The following is a 16,876-nucleotide window of genomic DNA, read 5'->3' as shown; positions in this document are numbered from 1 at the left end:
CTTTCCCAGAAGGGTTTCCAATACATTTCTAGGTTATCACAGAAGCTTTCTCTTTCAGCACTATCAAGTAACATTCATGACGTGCTGAAATTATAAAGGTACATCAGTGTTGTAGTGAACTGTGATGGTGTTCCTCTTTCAAATCAACTCATATAACTATTGAAAATTTATAACCAACTTCTGTCTTACTTTAATACATGAAAACATTCCATGATCACTTACATCATGGCAACCTCCCGATATTTCACATCAATGCCAAACACCTCCATTTAGATGGTCATTGTCCATTTTACATTATGGTATCCTTCATCTTCTAATGGAGAATAGATAGAAATGGTTGCAACACAATATGAAAAGGCTAATCTTTCAAGCCTCAACCATCCAAAACCTATGTTTGCATACACACTATAGAAGTGAAGCATAGTATGGATTATTTGAGCATTGAATTACATTCAGTTCTAATAATCTCAAATCACATAATTATAAACAGGCATACATTGCCAATAATTCTAACTTTCTAAACGTCAATCTTCATCGTATGATCCATGCTAATATATCCATTTTCTGTGAGTTTTAACTATGGAGTACTCCCTATAGTAATTTTCCTTCAGAGAAACTTTGGTAAAGAGGATTGATGAAATACTTTTTAATATGCAGTCTCTTATGTTTCTTTATATCTGACTTTTGATTAAATACTTTTCTTCATATTTATTACATTATTCCCATAGGTTTTGTGTATAAACTCTCAAGTTTTCTGATGCATGTTTATGACAAACCTTTCATCACTTGTTCCATTACTACTTTTTTTCCCCAGTGTGTGTTCTCAGCTGTTTAGTGAGATGACCACGATGACTAAAACCTTTGCCACAATGTTGATGTTTTTAAGGTTTCTCTTCAGTATGAACTCGCAGATGTGTAGTAAGAATTGATTTCTGATTAAAGGCTTTGCCATATTATGTACATTTATACGGTTTCTCTCCAGTGTGCACTCGCAGATGTGTAGTGAGAATTGATTTCTGATTAAAGGCTTTGCCACATTCTGTACATTTATATGGTTTCTCTCCAGTATGTACTCGCAGATGATTACTGAGAACTGATTTGTGATTAAAGGCTTTGCCACATTCTGTACATTGGTATGCTTTCTCCCCAGTGTGGATTCGAAGATGTGCAATTAAATTTGAACTCTGAATAAAGGCTCAGCCACACTCTGCACAATGCTAAGGTCGCTGTTCACTATGAATTTGCTGATGTCGAGTAAGCTCTGAACAACTGATAAAGGCTTTTTCACATTCCTTACATTTTAGGGTTTCTCCCCAGTATGAATTCGTTGATAATGGGTAAGAGTTGAGTTCTGACTAAAGGCTTTGCCAGATTCTGTACATTTATATGATTTCTCTCCAGTATGCACTCGCAAGTGTCTAGTGAGACGTGATTTCTGATTAAAGGCTTTGCCACATTCTGTACATTTATAAGGTTTCTCTCCAGAATGAACTCGCAGATGTTTAGTGAGAATTGATTTCTGATTAAAGGCTTTGCCACATTCTGTACATTTATAAGGTTTCTCTCCAGTATGCACTCGCAGATGTGCAGTAAGATTGATCTTCTGATTAAAGCCTTTGCCACATTCTATACACTTATACGGTCTCTCCCCAGTATGAATTTGCTGATGTCTAGTAAGTTCAGAACTGTTTATGAAGGTCTTCCCACAATCTGTACACTTATAACGCTTCTCCTCCATATGAATTCGGTGATGTTTACTAAGATTTGAACTCGCAATAAAGGCTTTGCCACATTCTGAACATTTATAACATTTCTCTCCAGTGTGAGTAAGCTGATGTTGAGTAAAAGTGAGCGACGGACAAATGTTTTGCCACATTCTGTACATTTGAAAGATTTCCTTCCTGTATGAATTTTCCTACGTCTACTTAGATTGGATGAGGTGCTAAAGACTTTCCCGTGTATCTTACATTGGTGTCCTTTCTGTGGATTTTTAATAGTTTGCTGTTGTACAAGTTCTGAAGACTGATTAGAAGCTTTACCATATTCACTACAATTATAAGTGTTCTCTCCAGTGGGAATACTCTTTACAGAATGAAATGACATCTTATAAAAGATATTTCTGCATTTATTACTTTTAGAATCCCTGTATGATGATTCAGGTACCTGATGTTTCATAAGGTTTGAGTCTCCTTCAACATTATACCCAGTTTCATTGCTTGAATACCTTCTCACTCCACCACAAATACTCTTGTAATTACTGGGGCTGGAACTCATAATGAAGGCCTGACTAATTTTATTACATGTGGAAAGCAGTTCCGTATTAGCAATATCATGATGTGTATTGAACAATGACAGTTGGACTACATATCTTCCATTATCATCAACATTATACATTGTGGAAAGGACAGGAAATATCTTTTGCTGGAAAAATAATGACTTCCTGCTCACAGATCCCTGAAATTGAGTATAATGTGAGTTTTGCCCCTCATTTTTAAATTTCAGGTGTTCAGACATGCTTGAATGTATGCTTAAATGAAGGCTACATTCAGAATTGTTTGCATGAGCATTTGCAGTAGAGACTAAATCACCTTCCAAATATATCACGTTTCCTTTCAGAGAACATGTATGTTTCAAAAAGTGATGTAAATCTTTTTTAGAAAACTTACACTTCTCAGCAGATGTTGAAGACTGAAATTCGTGTTTCTCCCAGTTTGGATCATGTTCCTCATTTCTTTTTGCAGTAAGGTTTGCCTTATGTGTAACTGTCTCAATTTCTTTATGTCCATATAAACATCTTCTCTGTCTTTCATATGCCCTCATATATTCTAAGTGTTTTCTTAAATTGAAATTTCTGAGGTGTAGTCTTTGATATATTCCTAGATTTGCTTTTGTAAACAAATCTTTTATCCTTGGCTTTTGTGGCATCAAATCCCAGGTGTCTTGTGGAGACATAGCTGAAAGATAACAAATAATAAGTAATTTTGCCTGCTATTCTCAGTGAATATCCTTAAAGATTTAGAGAAAACTGATGAACCCTTTACTAGCTCAAAAATAAAATAGAGAAGGGAGGATCAAGGTGCCAGAGTATTAGGAGGACACAGAGTTTTCTTTCCACAAAATCATCAAGAATACATCAGAAATGGAACTCTTCTCACATAGCCAAGCTGGACCCTAGCAGAGGCCCTTGGAAATCTAAAAGGACAGTTAACATTCCTGCTGAGCCAGGTAGGACAAGAGAAAGAAGAAGCAAAAGGAAGAGGAGAGAAGTGGGATGGGGCCTGCAGCCCTGGGGGGACATGAAAGTGAGGAGTGGTCTCCACATCCGGGGAAGCCCCTCGTCGGGGAGCTCAGTTTGGACAGGAGGAGAGCCTCATTCTCTGTCGGAGAGAACATGGAAACCTGCGTGTGGCAGCAGGACAGAGTTAGACCTGCACACGGGGGCCTGACCCCTGCCCTGCCCACCCAGCCTGAGAGGCATGTCCACCACTGCAGACAAGGGCTGGGCGCTGAAATGTGGGGTTCGGACAGCAGACCCAGGCAGAGGACTGTGGTTGGCAGTGAGGAGACATCCTGAGGGGACGGGAGTAAGGGAGGGGCTCTATAAATGGGATGCTTGTGGAGGAAGCCTGAACCATCACAGAGCAGAGCACAAATCTCTGCACCAATCTCAGGCAGCAAGGTGCAGGCACCAGAAGGATGACTAACGAGGTGCCTGTAGCCTTCAAAACAGAGACTACAAGCAGAAAACTGGACAAAATGAGATGGCAAAGGAATGTGTGACAGAGGGAGAAGCAGGCTAAGAACCTACAGGAACCACTAAATGAAGAGGAGACAGGCAATCTAAGGATTACTTCTCGCTTTTAGTCATCTGAAGTGGGGACACCAAACATTTTCACAAATCCTAGCTGCCTAATAATTCTTTAGTCCACTTCTTGTCCAATATGTTTCAAAGAATGTTCTACTAGATGCTTCAACTTAAAAATAACACATGATATTGACAGAGAACTAATCGTAAAGTGAAGACACATAGGAAAATATCTGAGGAAGCTCATTACACATAAGATAAATTAATAATTTCTTTTTTTAAAAATAATTTCTTAAGAAATTAAATGAAAGAGAGACTTTGAAAATATCCTTGGAACACTGGAAATTCTGCTCATTACTCTGTGGAGACCTAAATGGGAAGGAAATAGAATGGGAAAGACTAGAGATCTTTTCAAGAAAATTAAAGATACCAGGGGAATATTTCATGCAAAGATGGGCACAATAAAGGACATAAATGTTATGGGCTTAACAGAAGCAGAAGTTCTTAACAAAAGGTATCAGGAACACGTGGAAGAGCTATACTAAAATATCTTAATGACCATGATAACCAGGATGGTGTGATCACTCACCTAGAGACAGACATCCTGGAGTCTGAAATCAAGTGGGTCTAAAGAAGCATCACTACCAGCAGAGCTAGTGGAGGTGATGGAATTCCAGCTGAGCTATCTCAAATCTAAAAGATGATGCTATGAACATGCTGCACTCAATATGCCAGCAAATTTGGAAAACTCAGTAGTGGCCACAGGGCTGGGAAACGTCAGTTTTCATTTGAAACTCAAAGAAAGGCAATGCACAAAAATGTTAAAATGACCACACAGTTGCACTAATTTCACACACTAGCAAAGGCAGGCTCAAAATTCTCCAAGTAAGGCTTCAACAGAATGTGAACTGAGAAATGCCAGATGTTCAAGCTGTATTTAGGAAAGGTAGAGGAGCCGGTGATCAAATTGCCAACATCCCTTGGATCATTGAAAAAGCAATAGAGTTCCAGAAAAACTTCTGCTTCGGTTTTATTGACTATATCAATGCCTTTTACTGTGTGGATCACAACAAACTGGAAAATTCTGAAAGAGATGGCGATACAAGACCACCTTACCTGCCTCCTGACAAATTGCTATGCAGGTCAAGAAAAGACAGTTAGAACCAGACATGGAACAACGGACTGGTTCCAAATTGGGAAAGGAGTATGGCACGACTGTATAGTGTCACTCTGCTTATTTAACTTATATGCAGAGTACATGATGCATGAGCCCTGGGTGATCCCTGGGTTGTGAAGATTCCCTGGAGAAGGGAAAAGCTACCCACTCCAGGACTCTGGCCTAGAGAATTCCATGGACGGCATAGTCTATGGGGTCGCAAAGAGTCGGACATGACTGAGCACCGTTGACTTTCACTTTTCATCATGCTAAATGGTGGACTGGAAGAAGCACAAGCTGGAATCAAGATACAGGGAAAATGTCAACAACGTCAGATATACAGATAACACCATGCTCATGGCAGAAAGCAATGAGAAACTGAGGAGTCTCCTGATGAAACTGAAAGAAGAGAGTGAAAAGCTGCCTTCAAACTCAACATTCAGAAAACCAAGATCATGGCATCCAGTCCCATCACTTCATGGAAAATAGTTGGGGAAACAATGGAAACACTGACAGACTTTATTTTTCAGGTCTCCAAAATAACTGCAGATGTTGACTTCAGCCATGAAATTAAAAGATACTTGCTCCTTGTGTGAGAGCCATTTCCTAGGTAGGTTGATAAGAAATCTAGGGGTCCCCAAGGAGAGAGAGGTCTGGAATACTCAAGGAGGAAGAAAGGACAGACTTTTTAATTCTTTTCCTCTACATTCCTTAGGATGATATAACAATAATGTATCCTGCCTGAGGACAGTCTCTGGATTAAACCTTCTGGCTAATCCTGTTATTTTACAATGTAAATTATGGGAGTAGGTCTAGTCTTTACAAGGATTATATAACAATGTATCCTGCCTGAGGACAGTCTCCGCATTAAACCATGTGGCTAATTCTGATATTTTAAAATGTAAATTATGGGAATAGGTTTGGTGAGGCCTTTACAAGCTCCAGATATTCTTTGGATTCATTGAAGAGTATATAACTCCATTGCTAACAATACCAAGCATGTACTCTTGCTGCCCTCTTCTGATGTCTATGTCAGAAGCTTTCTCTATCTCCTTTATACTTTAATAAAATTTTATTACACAGAAGCTCTGAGCGATCAAGCCTCTCTCTGACCCCAGATTGAATTTTTCTCCTCCAGACGCCAATAACCCCGGCATCTTTTCATGATTCAGCAATAGCCTTTCACTTGGGAGGAAAAGTATGAGCAACCTAGACAGCATATTAAAAAGCAGAGATGTTACTTTGCTGAAAAAATGTCTGTCTAGTCAAAGCTATGGTTTTTCCACTAGTCATATATGGATGTGAGTGTTGGACCATAAAGAGAGCTGAGTCCCGAAAACCTGATGCTTTTGAACTGAGGTGTTGGAGAAGACTCTGAGTCCCTTGGAATGCAAGGAGATCACATCACTACATCCCAAAGGAAATCAGTCCTGAATATTCATTGGAAAGACTGATGCTGGAGCTGAGGCTCCAATAATTTGGCCACCTCAGCAAAGAACTGACTCACCAGAAAAGACCCTGATGCTGGGGGAAATTGAGGGCAGGAGAAGAAGGGGATAACACAGGAAGAGATTGTTGTATGCATCACCGACTTGATGGACATGAGTTTGACCGGGTTCCAGGTGTTGGTGATGGAGAGAGAAGCCTGGTGTGCTGCATTCAATGGGTTTGCAAAGAATGGGACACAACTGAGAGACTGAATGAACTGACTGATAGGTATAATTGATTCTTTTCAGTGTACAGTAGTACAAAATTATAAATCAGCTGTATTCCAATTGGAACTTTTTCAAAAGATTTCTTTGTATAATCTAGAAATTCTTATAGTTTCAATCAACCATTAATCATATGGGTGGAAAATGTGCTAGGCTTTTTTTTGTGTGTGTGTGCTAGGCTTTTATGCCAATTTATTTTAAAATTCTATGAGGTAAATAAATATATTAAAGTGGTTTAAAAAATAAAAATAAAGTAGTTTAGCATTTTAGAATCAGGCCTGATACACTTCAGATATTTAATATGAAATCATAAAGGGAAAAGAGAAACTTGGAAGTAAACCTGAGATGTGCATTCTTTGATTTTCAGAAGGTTTTGCTTTCTGCAGTGAAAAAATTTCTTGAATTTGAAATTTATTTAGAAGGTCCTATCTCTAGCTCCCAGTGGATAGGAAGTTATAAATCAGACAACAAGAACCTGTCCCCAGTATTCCTAGAAGTTTAGCAGTTTCTCTACCACTTTACTCACACATTTTTCTCTAGAGGTAGAAAGAAACTTTCAAAGAACAGTCATACAGTTACTCATAAATGGCACAATTTTCCTAGGATCCCCAAGAAATGGAAGAGCAACCAATGAATGCAGTTTGTGACAAGCTAAGAGAAGACTTTTAGTTTGCACTGTGATGGAGAAAAGTAATCACCAGAGATGAATTCATGCATGATTTAAGAGAGAGAATGGGGCAGGTGATCCATTTCTTTTACAGTAGTATAAATAAAGCCAGGTTTTCCAAAATCATTTCCACTGCGGCACATCTTCCAAAACCACGTGACAAAGGCTGACTTCCTCTCTGCTCCTTGGACCTCTCATCTGAGTCCACTCACACCTACCTGGGTGTATGGCTGCTGTGTCCATTCTCCTTATACTCCTGGGGTCGTTCAATTCCTCCAGAAAGGTGACCAGGTTCGGCTTAGAGGCCACAAGACCTGTTCATCAGAGAAAGGAATATTTGTGTTCTTAGAGATTCATCCGTGTCCAATCCTGTATGTATTCAAGTGAGACGGGAATGCATTGGAGAATGTTGATAAAGCCTAGAAAATTATTTCCCCAAATACTATATTCAAAGCACCTCTACAACACTAATAAATACATAACAATCAAATCCTGAAATTTTGGTCACATGCTGCTAAGGCAAAAGTAAGTGTGTAAACATGAAATTAACAGAGCGTGCAACTATTTGATACCAGAGAACGTATACAATTACCACTCAGCTAGAATGAAGCAGGCAGAGTACATCAGGGAAGAAAAAGCTTACCAGCATAGCAAACCATCATGAAGCCTTCCTCTCTAAACTCACAGACACTCACTTCCCCTAGCAAGCAGAGATCTGAAACCACTGTGGGAAGCAGACAATTTCAGAAGACATTCTAGAAATGAAGGAACCAAAACCTCGTGGGTAGGTAAGCGATTCTGGAAGGAAGTTCTCCTCACCCAAGGAGGCCAGGCTCCTGTTGTTCTCTAACATCACATCCCTGTACAAGTCCCGCTGACCGAGGTCCAGGCATTCCCACTCCTCTTGAGTGAAGTCTATGGTCACATCCCGGAACGTCAGCCGTCCCTGGAATACAAAGTACAGACGCCATGGGGCCGAGGGAAGACTTCCTATGTGACCCAAGTTGGAAACAGAAAGTTCAGAGAATTGGTTTTCCTTTAGGAGAGTGCCTGCTATTACACAAGAATATAGCTTTTACACAGTGATATTTTCACCGTATTTTTAACCCCAAGAAAAGAGGATGAGATATGATCCACAAACTACTACAGAAAGTAGCATGAGTATGAAGAGGAATTATAAAATAAATATTGGCATACTTATTTTTGACTGTTGTACTCATGTGACACAGGATAAACTGTCTATAAAAAAACAAAACAAACAAACAAACAAACAAAAAAAAACCTGGAAATATTTTTTTAAAAACACATTCCATTCCAAACATTCTGGAGTGGGACCAATGTGCCACATTTTTAACAAGCTTACTTGAGCTAGTAACGTTTAAAATTCTGCTCCATGAATGACCAATTTGAAGAGCTATTAGGTAGAATAGTAAGGAAAGAATTCATCCTTAACCTTGAACTTTAAGTTTTCTACAGATTTTACAGGTCTCAGAGTAGTAACCTTGGTGGCAAGAATCATTTTAACTATTTAGCACCTACTATATATGCAGGTCAGGAAGCAACAATTAGAACTGGACATGGAACAACAGACTGGTTCCAAATAGAAAAAAGGAGTACGTCTAGGCTGTATATTGTCACCCTGCTTATTTAACTTATATACAGAGTACATCATGAGAAAGGCTGGGCTGGAGGAAGGACAAGCTGGAATCCAGACTGCCAGGGGAAATATCAATAACCTCAGATATGCAGATGACACTAACCTTATGGCAGAAAGTGAAGAGGAACTTAAAAGCCTCTTGATGAAAGTGAAAGAGAGTGAAAAAGTGGGCTTAAAGCTCAACATTCAGAAAATTAAGATAATGCCATCTGCTAACATCACTTCATGGGAAATAGATGTGGAAACAGTGGAAACAGTGTCCGACTTTAATTTTTTGGGCTCCAAAATCAATGAAGATGGTGATTGCAGCCATGAAATTAAAAGACGCTTACTCCTTGGAAGGAAAGTTATGAGCAACCCAGATACCATATTAAAAAACAGAGACAATACTTTATCAACAAAGGTCCATCTAATCAAGGCTATGGTTTTTCCAGTGGTCATATATGGATGTGAGAGTTGGACTGTGAAGAAAGCTGAGCACCGAAGTATTGATGCTTTTGAACTGTGGTGTTGGAGAAGACTCCTGAGTCCCTTGGACTGCAAGGAGATCCAGTCAGTCCATCCTAAGGGAGATCGGTCCTGGGTGTTCATTGGAAGGACTGATGCTGTAGCTGACTCTCCAATACTTAGGCCATCTCATGCAAAGAGTTGACTCATTGGAAAAGACCCTGAGGCTGGGAGGGATTGGGGGCAGGAGGAGAAGGGGATGACAGATGATGAGATGGCTGGATGGCATCACCAACTCCCGATGGACTTGAGTTTGAATAAACTCTGGGAGTTGGTGATGGACAGGGAGGCCTGGCGTGCTGCGATTCAAGGGGTCGCAAAGAGTCAGACTCGACTGAGAGACTGAACTGAACTATATTTCTGACAGTTTTTCAGAATCTTCAATGTGCAAGAGAAATAATTTAAAACCAATAATGTTGCTCTTGCATCCTTTAGAAGATATTTTAACAAACATTTTTTAAAATGGCAGAGCTGAAATTTTACATCAGTTTATGGACTCTAGACAGTAATAAAACACAGACAAATATACAGAGAAAACTCTACTGAAAGTTTACAGAAAATTCTGTATTCCTAAATAATACTAAAAGCAAGAAATGTCTTAGTCACTCAGTTCTTTCCTATTCTTTGCAACCTTGGAGACTGTAGCCTGCCAGGCTCCTCACTCCATGGGATTCTCCAAGCAAGAATACTGGAATGGGCAGCAATTCCCTTCTCCAGGGACCTTTTCTGAAGAAAGAAAAGAAAAAAGAACTTCATAGCATGGGAATCTCACAGAAGCACAAGAACCAATGAACATCTGAGGTCATGGTGTAAGAAGTACATGGGGAAATATATAATGACTGCCAGGTATTTTGGCAACATTATGAAAAGCATGATCTCAATCTACTATGAAAAATAATAATTATGCTATTCCACTGCATATATTCCTCCCATGACCTGTAACCTAATAATATGTATCCAGGTTACTCCTCGCCTAAGAGATCACATACACCAATCACCCCTTCCTCCAGACAGGCCACACATTTTTCTGTAACTGTCGAGTGTAAACTCATGCTTATTGATTATTGGCTAATTGTTTCACTGTCTGAGCACATGGCACATGAGTGATGGGGTTATTGAGATTATATTTACCCTTCCTTAGTTTATGTAAGTCTCAAGGAATTTGGGGTGGTGGGTTTGGACACGTACACATGGGGTATAAAAGATTTTCACAAACGCTGGTCGGGGTCCTTGGCTAAGAGGAGACTCTGCCTTGGGCCCACCTGTGTGGGTCCACTGCACTCCACTATCTGCATTGTCCTTCTGAGTGAGTTTGTTTCCTGGAACGCGTGGCTAAAACATTTCCATTGGGAATCTCAGATACCAGTGACCCCAAGTGTTCATTTCTCACAAAGAGAAGTCACTAATTCTTCTTGAGAATTCATCATGGTCTACAGAAAGCCAGGATAGAGTGAAGAAAAGGCTGTGGGACACAAGGGAGAAGCAGCCTAAGAGCCGGTCTTCACCATTATAAGAAATAAAGGAAAAAGAGATGTTGACAACAACAAACCCCCCAGGGAGAAAAATTAGAATCAGAGCGTAAAGGTGTGCAGCTTCTCAGCCCAGCCCTTTCAGGAGGAAAAGCAGACACAGCCCCCAACCCGGGCAGGACATTTACCTGAGAAGCTGCCATTCCCTCCTCTTCTGCCTCCTGCTCTGTGTCTTCTTTGGGCATATTATATCCCAAACTCTCACACAGGCTGAGAAAATACCTTTAAAGGCATCCACACAGCTCTTTCACCTTCAGCTGCTGCCGTGAAAAAGAAGAGAACGTCTTCTTTCTCTCTCCCTTTTCTGAGCTCTTTTCTGACTTCCTCTGTCCCTCAGCTGTAGTGGGTAATCAAGATTAAGCTGATACGCTAATCACATCCTGGATTTGGTGCTCACTTTCCCCACTCTCTTTGCAGACCACCCCGAGAGTTCTCTTTGTTTTCGCATTAGAGAGACCAAGCCCCAGAACAATTCACAAGAAACAAGGAACCCAACTTCTGGGCTACCTGACTCTGCCTCTGAGGGTCTTTGAAACAATGCAGCAGGAAGACCCGCTTCCAGGAGCCCTGAGCTTGAGCCCTCAGCTCTGCCTGCCCCAGAGCTCTGGAGCAAGTGTTGAGAGCGGGATCTTCTAGAAACAATGAACCTCAGCCTGATTCCGGGGGAGGGGCTCTTTCTCGGATGGGTGTGGCCTGTGCCTGTGCCCTTGGGGGAGGGGAGGGGAGGGGTGAGTGTTTGGTGGGAATCACCTGGGGGCCCTGGGTTCCTGCAAGGCTTTGCTCTCAGAATTCTAGGAAAGATGGCCTGAGTCCTTAGTTTTGGTTTGTTTCTTACTCCCCTCTGTAACCTGCGACACAGGTTTGCACAAAATGATTTGCACTCTGACCACCTCTCTGCAGGTGCGGGGTCTGCTACATACAGCAAGACCAGGAGCCGGGAGGTGTTTCCATCACAGCTTTCTTTGAGAATAAACCAGGGGCAGCAGTGGACGTTGGGTTAACAGTGTGTATGTGCAGGGACAGATGCATTTGAAAATGATGCCCTAAAATCTATCCAGTGACCAAGCAAGGACGTAATGACCAGCGTTAAGTCATAAGTGAACTTACCCATAAATTAACACATGAAACAGATTCTGTGGTGGCTCAGACAGGAGAGTCTGCCTGCATGTGGGAGACCCCAGTTTGATCCCTGGGTCAGAAAGATCCCCTGGAGAAGAAAATGGCAACCCTCTCCAGTATTCTTGCCTGGAAAATGCCATGGACAGAGGAGCCTGGCGGGCTACAGTCCATGGGGTCCCAAGGAATCAGACATGGTCTGAGCGGCTTCACCTTCACTTTCAACACAGAAAAATGTTGCTTCTCTACTTCTTGTTTGTATTTCCAGGCTTTATGACTCATCTGCTACAGTTTGTTCTCTGCTCTTTATGGAGAGTTCTATTTTTCATATCTTTAAAGGATAATTGACTAAGGAAAAATTAAAGATAGCATATCCATTTTTCTAGTGGTATATATTCTAAAAAATAATCACTGTCCATGCACCAGTACCACTATCTCAGATGATTTAGTTTCACAGCAGAATTGAGAGTAAGGTACAGAGCTTTCCCATATACCTTTTGTTCCCTCAGGAGGATAATCTCCCTACTTGTGCCCCACCAGTGTATACATTTGTTACCACTGATGAATATACATAGACATTAAACAAAGTTTCTAGTTTCACCTTATGTTTCTCTTCTAGGGGTGTTCACTCTAAGGATCTGGGCAAATGTTTAATGACTTGTGTGCATTAAAACAGTTTCACACAATGATTTCATGGTCCTGAACTCAGGATATTCATAGCCCCTCCTTGCAACCCACGGCAACCACTGACCATTTTAATCTCTTCTACATTTCCGAGTAGATTCTAATGTGGCTCCTTGGTAAAGAATGCACCTGGCAATGCAGGTGATCCAAGTGATGTGGGTTCAATCCTTGAGTAAGGAAGATACTTTGAAAGAAGAAATGGCCACCCACTCCAGTGTTCTTTCCTGGGAAATCTCAGGGACACAGGTACCTGGCAGGTACAATCCATTCGGTCCCAAAAACTCAGACACAGTGCAGCACATAAGAACATTGACCTACATCAAAATGCCATGTTGTAAAAATCTTCCTTTTTGTAGCATTTTCAGATGGGCTTCTTTCACTTAGTAAAATGCATGGAACGATCGTCCATGTATTTTATACCTTGAAAGCTTAATATAAAAATGTTTAAAATCGATGTCAGCGTGACTAGTCCTGCTTTTTAAATAATATCATCAACAACATTTTCTAGATTCCATATGTATATATGTTAAAACTTATTTTCACAAATATAGAGCATAGACCTGTGGACACAGTAGGAGAATGAGAGGGGGCCCAATTGAGAGAAGAGCCTTGACATTTATTCACCGCAATGTGTAAAACAGGTAGCAGGTGGGAAGCTGCTCCATAGCACAGAGAGCTCAGTGCAGGGCTCTGTGATGGCTAGAGGGGTGAGACGGAGATCATGGGAGGGAGGTCCGAGAGAGAGTGGGTATACATATACCTATGGTGATTGATGAAATTGTCCAGCAGAATCTAACACAACATTGTAAAGCAATTATATTCCAAAAATATATATATTCATCTCAAAAGAAAAAAGAAAAACCAGACATAATGCAGTGCTTAGGAACCCACCTGACAGTGTGGGGCTCTCGAGCCTCATCCCTGGTCCAGGAATACTCCACGCGCTCTGGGGAGACGAAGCCTGTGCGCCTCAGCTGCTGGGGCGGGGGGGGGGGGTGGTGGGGCAACTTGGTCCTTTAGATGGGCAGGAGGCAAAAGAGAGATGCTCAGCATCGCTAAACAATAAGAAATGCAGAACAAAACGACAGTGATACATCACCTCCTGACAGTCAGAATAACAACTAACAGAAAGCCCACTAATAATATCATAAACGCGGAAGAGGCTTGGAGATCAGGGAACCTCCTGAATGGCTGGAGGGAGTGTAAGCAGGTGCAGTTACTTGGGAGGACAGTGTGGAAGTTCTTTAAAAAACATAACCTCCTGACATTAAAGGAAATGAATTCCCAGAATAGTAGACAAAATAGATTAATTGACAAATTTATAAGATTTGCAGTTTTTAGTAAATCATCTGCAATTCTGAAATGACCAGTTGTGAACTAGAATTTTTAAATTCTTTAAGTAACTGTGTATGAATACTCACACACTCACATGTTCTCACTGCCTGTATATCTTCAGATATATATTTATTGTATTCAATGTGTGTTACATAAATTATATAACACATATACTTTCAGATATTTATATATTGCATTCAATGTATGTCAAAGTCATGAGAAACATGAAATTGGCCGAACATGGCAAACATGATAGTTTCATTGAGTTAGACAAGGCTGTGGTCCATGTGATCAGATTGGCTATTTTTCTGTGATTGTGGTTTTTATTCTGTCTGCCCTCTGATGGAGAAGGGCTAGAGGCATATGGAATCTTCCTGATGGGAGAGTATATCTGAGGTTATTGATATTTCTCCCAGCAATCTTGATTCCGGCTTGTGGTTCACCCAGCCCGGCATTTCACATGACCTTCCATGCATTTCAGTTAAATAAGCAATGTGAGAACATGCAGACTTGATGTACTCCGTTCCCAATTTGGAACCGGTCTGTAGTGCCATGTCCAGCTCTAACTGTTGCTTCTTGACCTGCATACAGATTTCTCAGGAGGCAGGTCAGGTGGTCTGGTATTCCCAACTCTTTAAGAATTTTCCACAGTTTCTTGTGATCCTCACAAATGCTTTAGCATAATTAATGGAACAGAAATAGATGTTTCCCTGGAATGGTCTTTCCTTTTCTATGATCCAAGGGATGTTGGCAATTTGATCTCTGGTTCCTTTGCCTTTTCTAAATCCAGCTTGTATATCTGGAAGTCATTGGTTCACATACTATTGAAGCCTGGCTTGGAGATTTTGAGCATGACTTTCCTAGCATGTGAGATGAGTTCAACAACTGTGCCTCAGCTTGACCATTCTTTGGCATAGCCTTTCTTTGGGATTAGAATGAAAACTGACCTTTTCCAGTCCTGTGGCCAGGGCTGTTTTCCAAGTTTGCTGCCATATTGAGTGCAGCACTTTAACAGCATCATATTTTATTGTTTGAAATAGCTCAGCTGGAATTCTGTCACCTCCACTAGCTTTGTTTGTAAGTGATCCTTCCTAAGGATCACTTGACGTTGCACTTCAGAATGTCTGGATCTAGGTGCATGATCACACCCATCGTAGTTATCAGGGTCATTAAGATCTTTTTTTGTATAGTTCTTCAGTGTATTCTTGACAGCACTTCTTAAAATCTTCTGCTTCTGTTAGGTCCATACTGTTTCTGTCCTTTATTGTGAACATAACTTGATTTATAAAATAATTGTATTTAATAATGATGATATTAATGTATTTTACAAAAGTAGCTATGTTTTAAAATAAAACATATCATGCCTTGTCATTTAATTTTAAGTTTGGTAGCATTTCTAAATGTATTATTTGGGTAGCAAGTTTCTCTTTATCTTGAAACTCTTACTATTAATTCACTAGGGAGTAAGGATAAATTTTATACATCTAATCAAATGTAGGTATACTGAAAGAAGTAGAACGTTTTAGCCATTCAGCCATGTTCAGTCATGTCCTACTGTTTGTGACCCCATGGACTGTAATCCGCTGAGTTCCTCTGTCCATGGAATTCTCTAGAGAAGAATACTCGAGTGGGTTGCCATTTCTACTCCAGGGGCTCTTCCCGACCCAGGGGTTGAACGTGGGTCTCCTGGACCACGGTTAGATTGTTTACTGTCTGAACCGCCAGGGAAGCCCTCATTGTAGTCTGCTTTAGAGGCCTGCTCTATGACAGGGCTTCTGGATAGCTCAGTTGATAAAGAATCCACCTGCAATGCAGGAGGGCCCTGTTCGATTTCTGGCTTGTGAAGATCCCCTAGAGCAGGGAAAGGCTACCCACTCCAGTATTCTGGCCTGGAGAGTTCCATGGACTGTATCGTCCATGGGGTTGAAAAGTGTCTGAAATGACTGATTCACTTTCACATTTCTATGACAAATTTTATTTTCTATTAAAAGTTATACAATTATATAACCTTAAATATAAATTATGTAGGTACATATAATTTATATGCAAATGAAAAATATTATAAATTATACAGAGTGAAGTATGTCAGAAAGAGAAATATAAATATCATATACCAATGCACATATACGGAATCTAGAACAATGGTACCAAGGAATTTATTAGCAGGGCAGCGTTGAAGAAACAGACATAGAGAACAGATTCATGGACATGGGAAGTGAAGAGGAGAGGGTGAGATCTATGCAGAGAGAAACATGGAAACTTACATTACCACAGGTAAAATAGGTAGCCAGTTGGAATTTGTTGTATGTCTCAGGAAACTCAAATAGGGGCTCCTTTGGTGGCTCAGACGGTAAAGCGTCTGCCCGCAATGCGGGAGACCCGGGTTCGATCTCTGGGTTGGGAAGATCCCCTGGAGAAGGAAATGGCAACCCACTCCAGTACTCTTGCCTGGAAAATCCCATGGAAGGTGGAGCCTGGTGGGCTGCAGTCCATGGGGTCGCAAAGAGTCGGACATGACTGAGTGACTTCACTTTCACTTTTCACTTTATCAACTTAGAGGGGTGGGATGGGGGAAGGAGATGGGATGGTAGTTCAGGAGGGACGGGATATATGTATACCCATGGCTAATTCATGTTGAGGTTTGACAGTAAACAATAAAATTCTTTAAACCTATTCTCTTTCAAAAAAATATAAACAATTTTTTTAAA

At 40.7% G+C, this 16,876-nt stretch overlaps 1 protein-coding gene across 1 annotated transcript; it reads right to left on the bottom strand.

Annotated features, from left to right (window-relative positions):
• Positions 1-1,300: 1,300 nt before the first annotated feature.
• Positions 1,301-15,320, bottom strand: LOC122692865 (zinc finger protein 98-like). The gene is made up of 5 exons (XM_043900679.1): positions 15,271-15,320; positions 13,730-13,847; positions 8,160-8,286; positions 7,559-7,654; positions 1,301-1,794 (listed from the first exon to the last, which is right to left on the bottom strand). The coding sequence occupies exons 1-5, from the start codon at positions 15,318-15,320 to the stop codon at positions 1,301-1,303; spliced, it is 885 nt and encodes a 294-aa protein (XP_043756614.1).
• Positions 15,321-16,876: the final 1,556 nt, after the last annotated feature.

Source organism: Cervus elaphus, chromosome 4, assembly GCF_910594005.1.
Source record: "Cervus elaphus chromosome 4, mCerEla1.1, whole genome shotgun sequence".
Lineage (NCBI taxonomy): Eukaryota > Metazoa > Chordata > Mammalia > Artiodactyla > Cervidae > Cervus > Cervus elaphus.
Note: the sequence above shows the minus strand (reverse complement) of the source record. Positions and strands in the feature narration are given on the sequence as shown.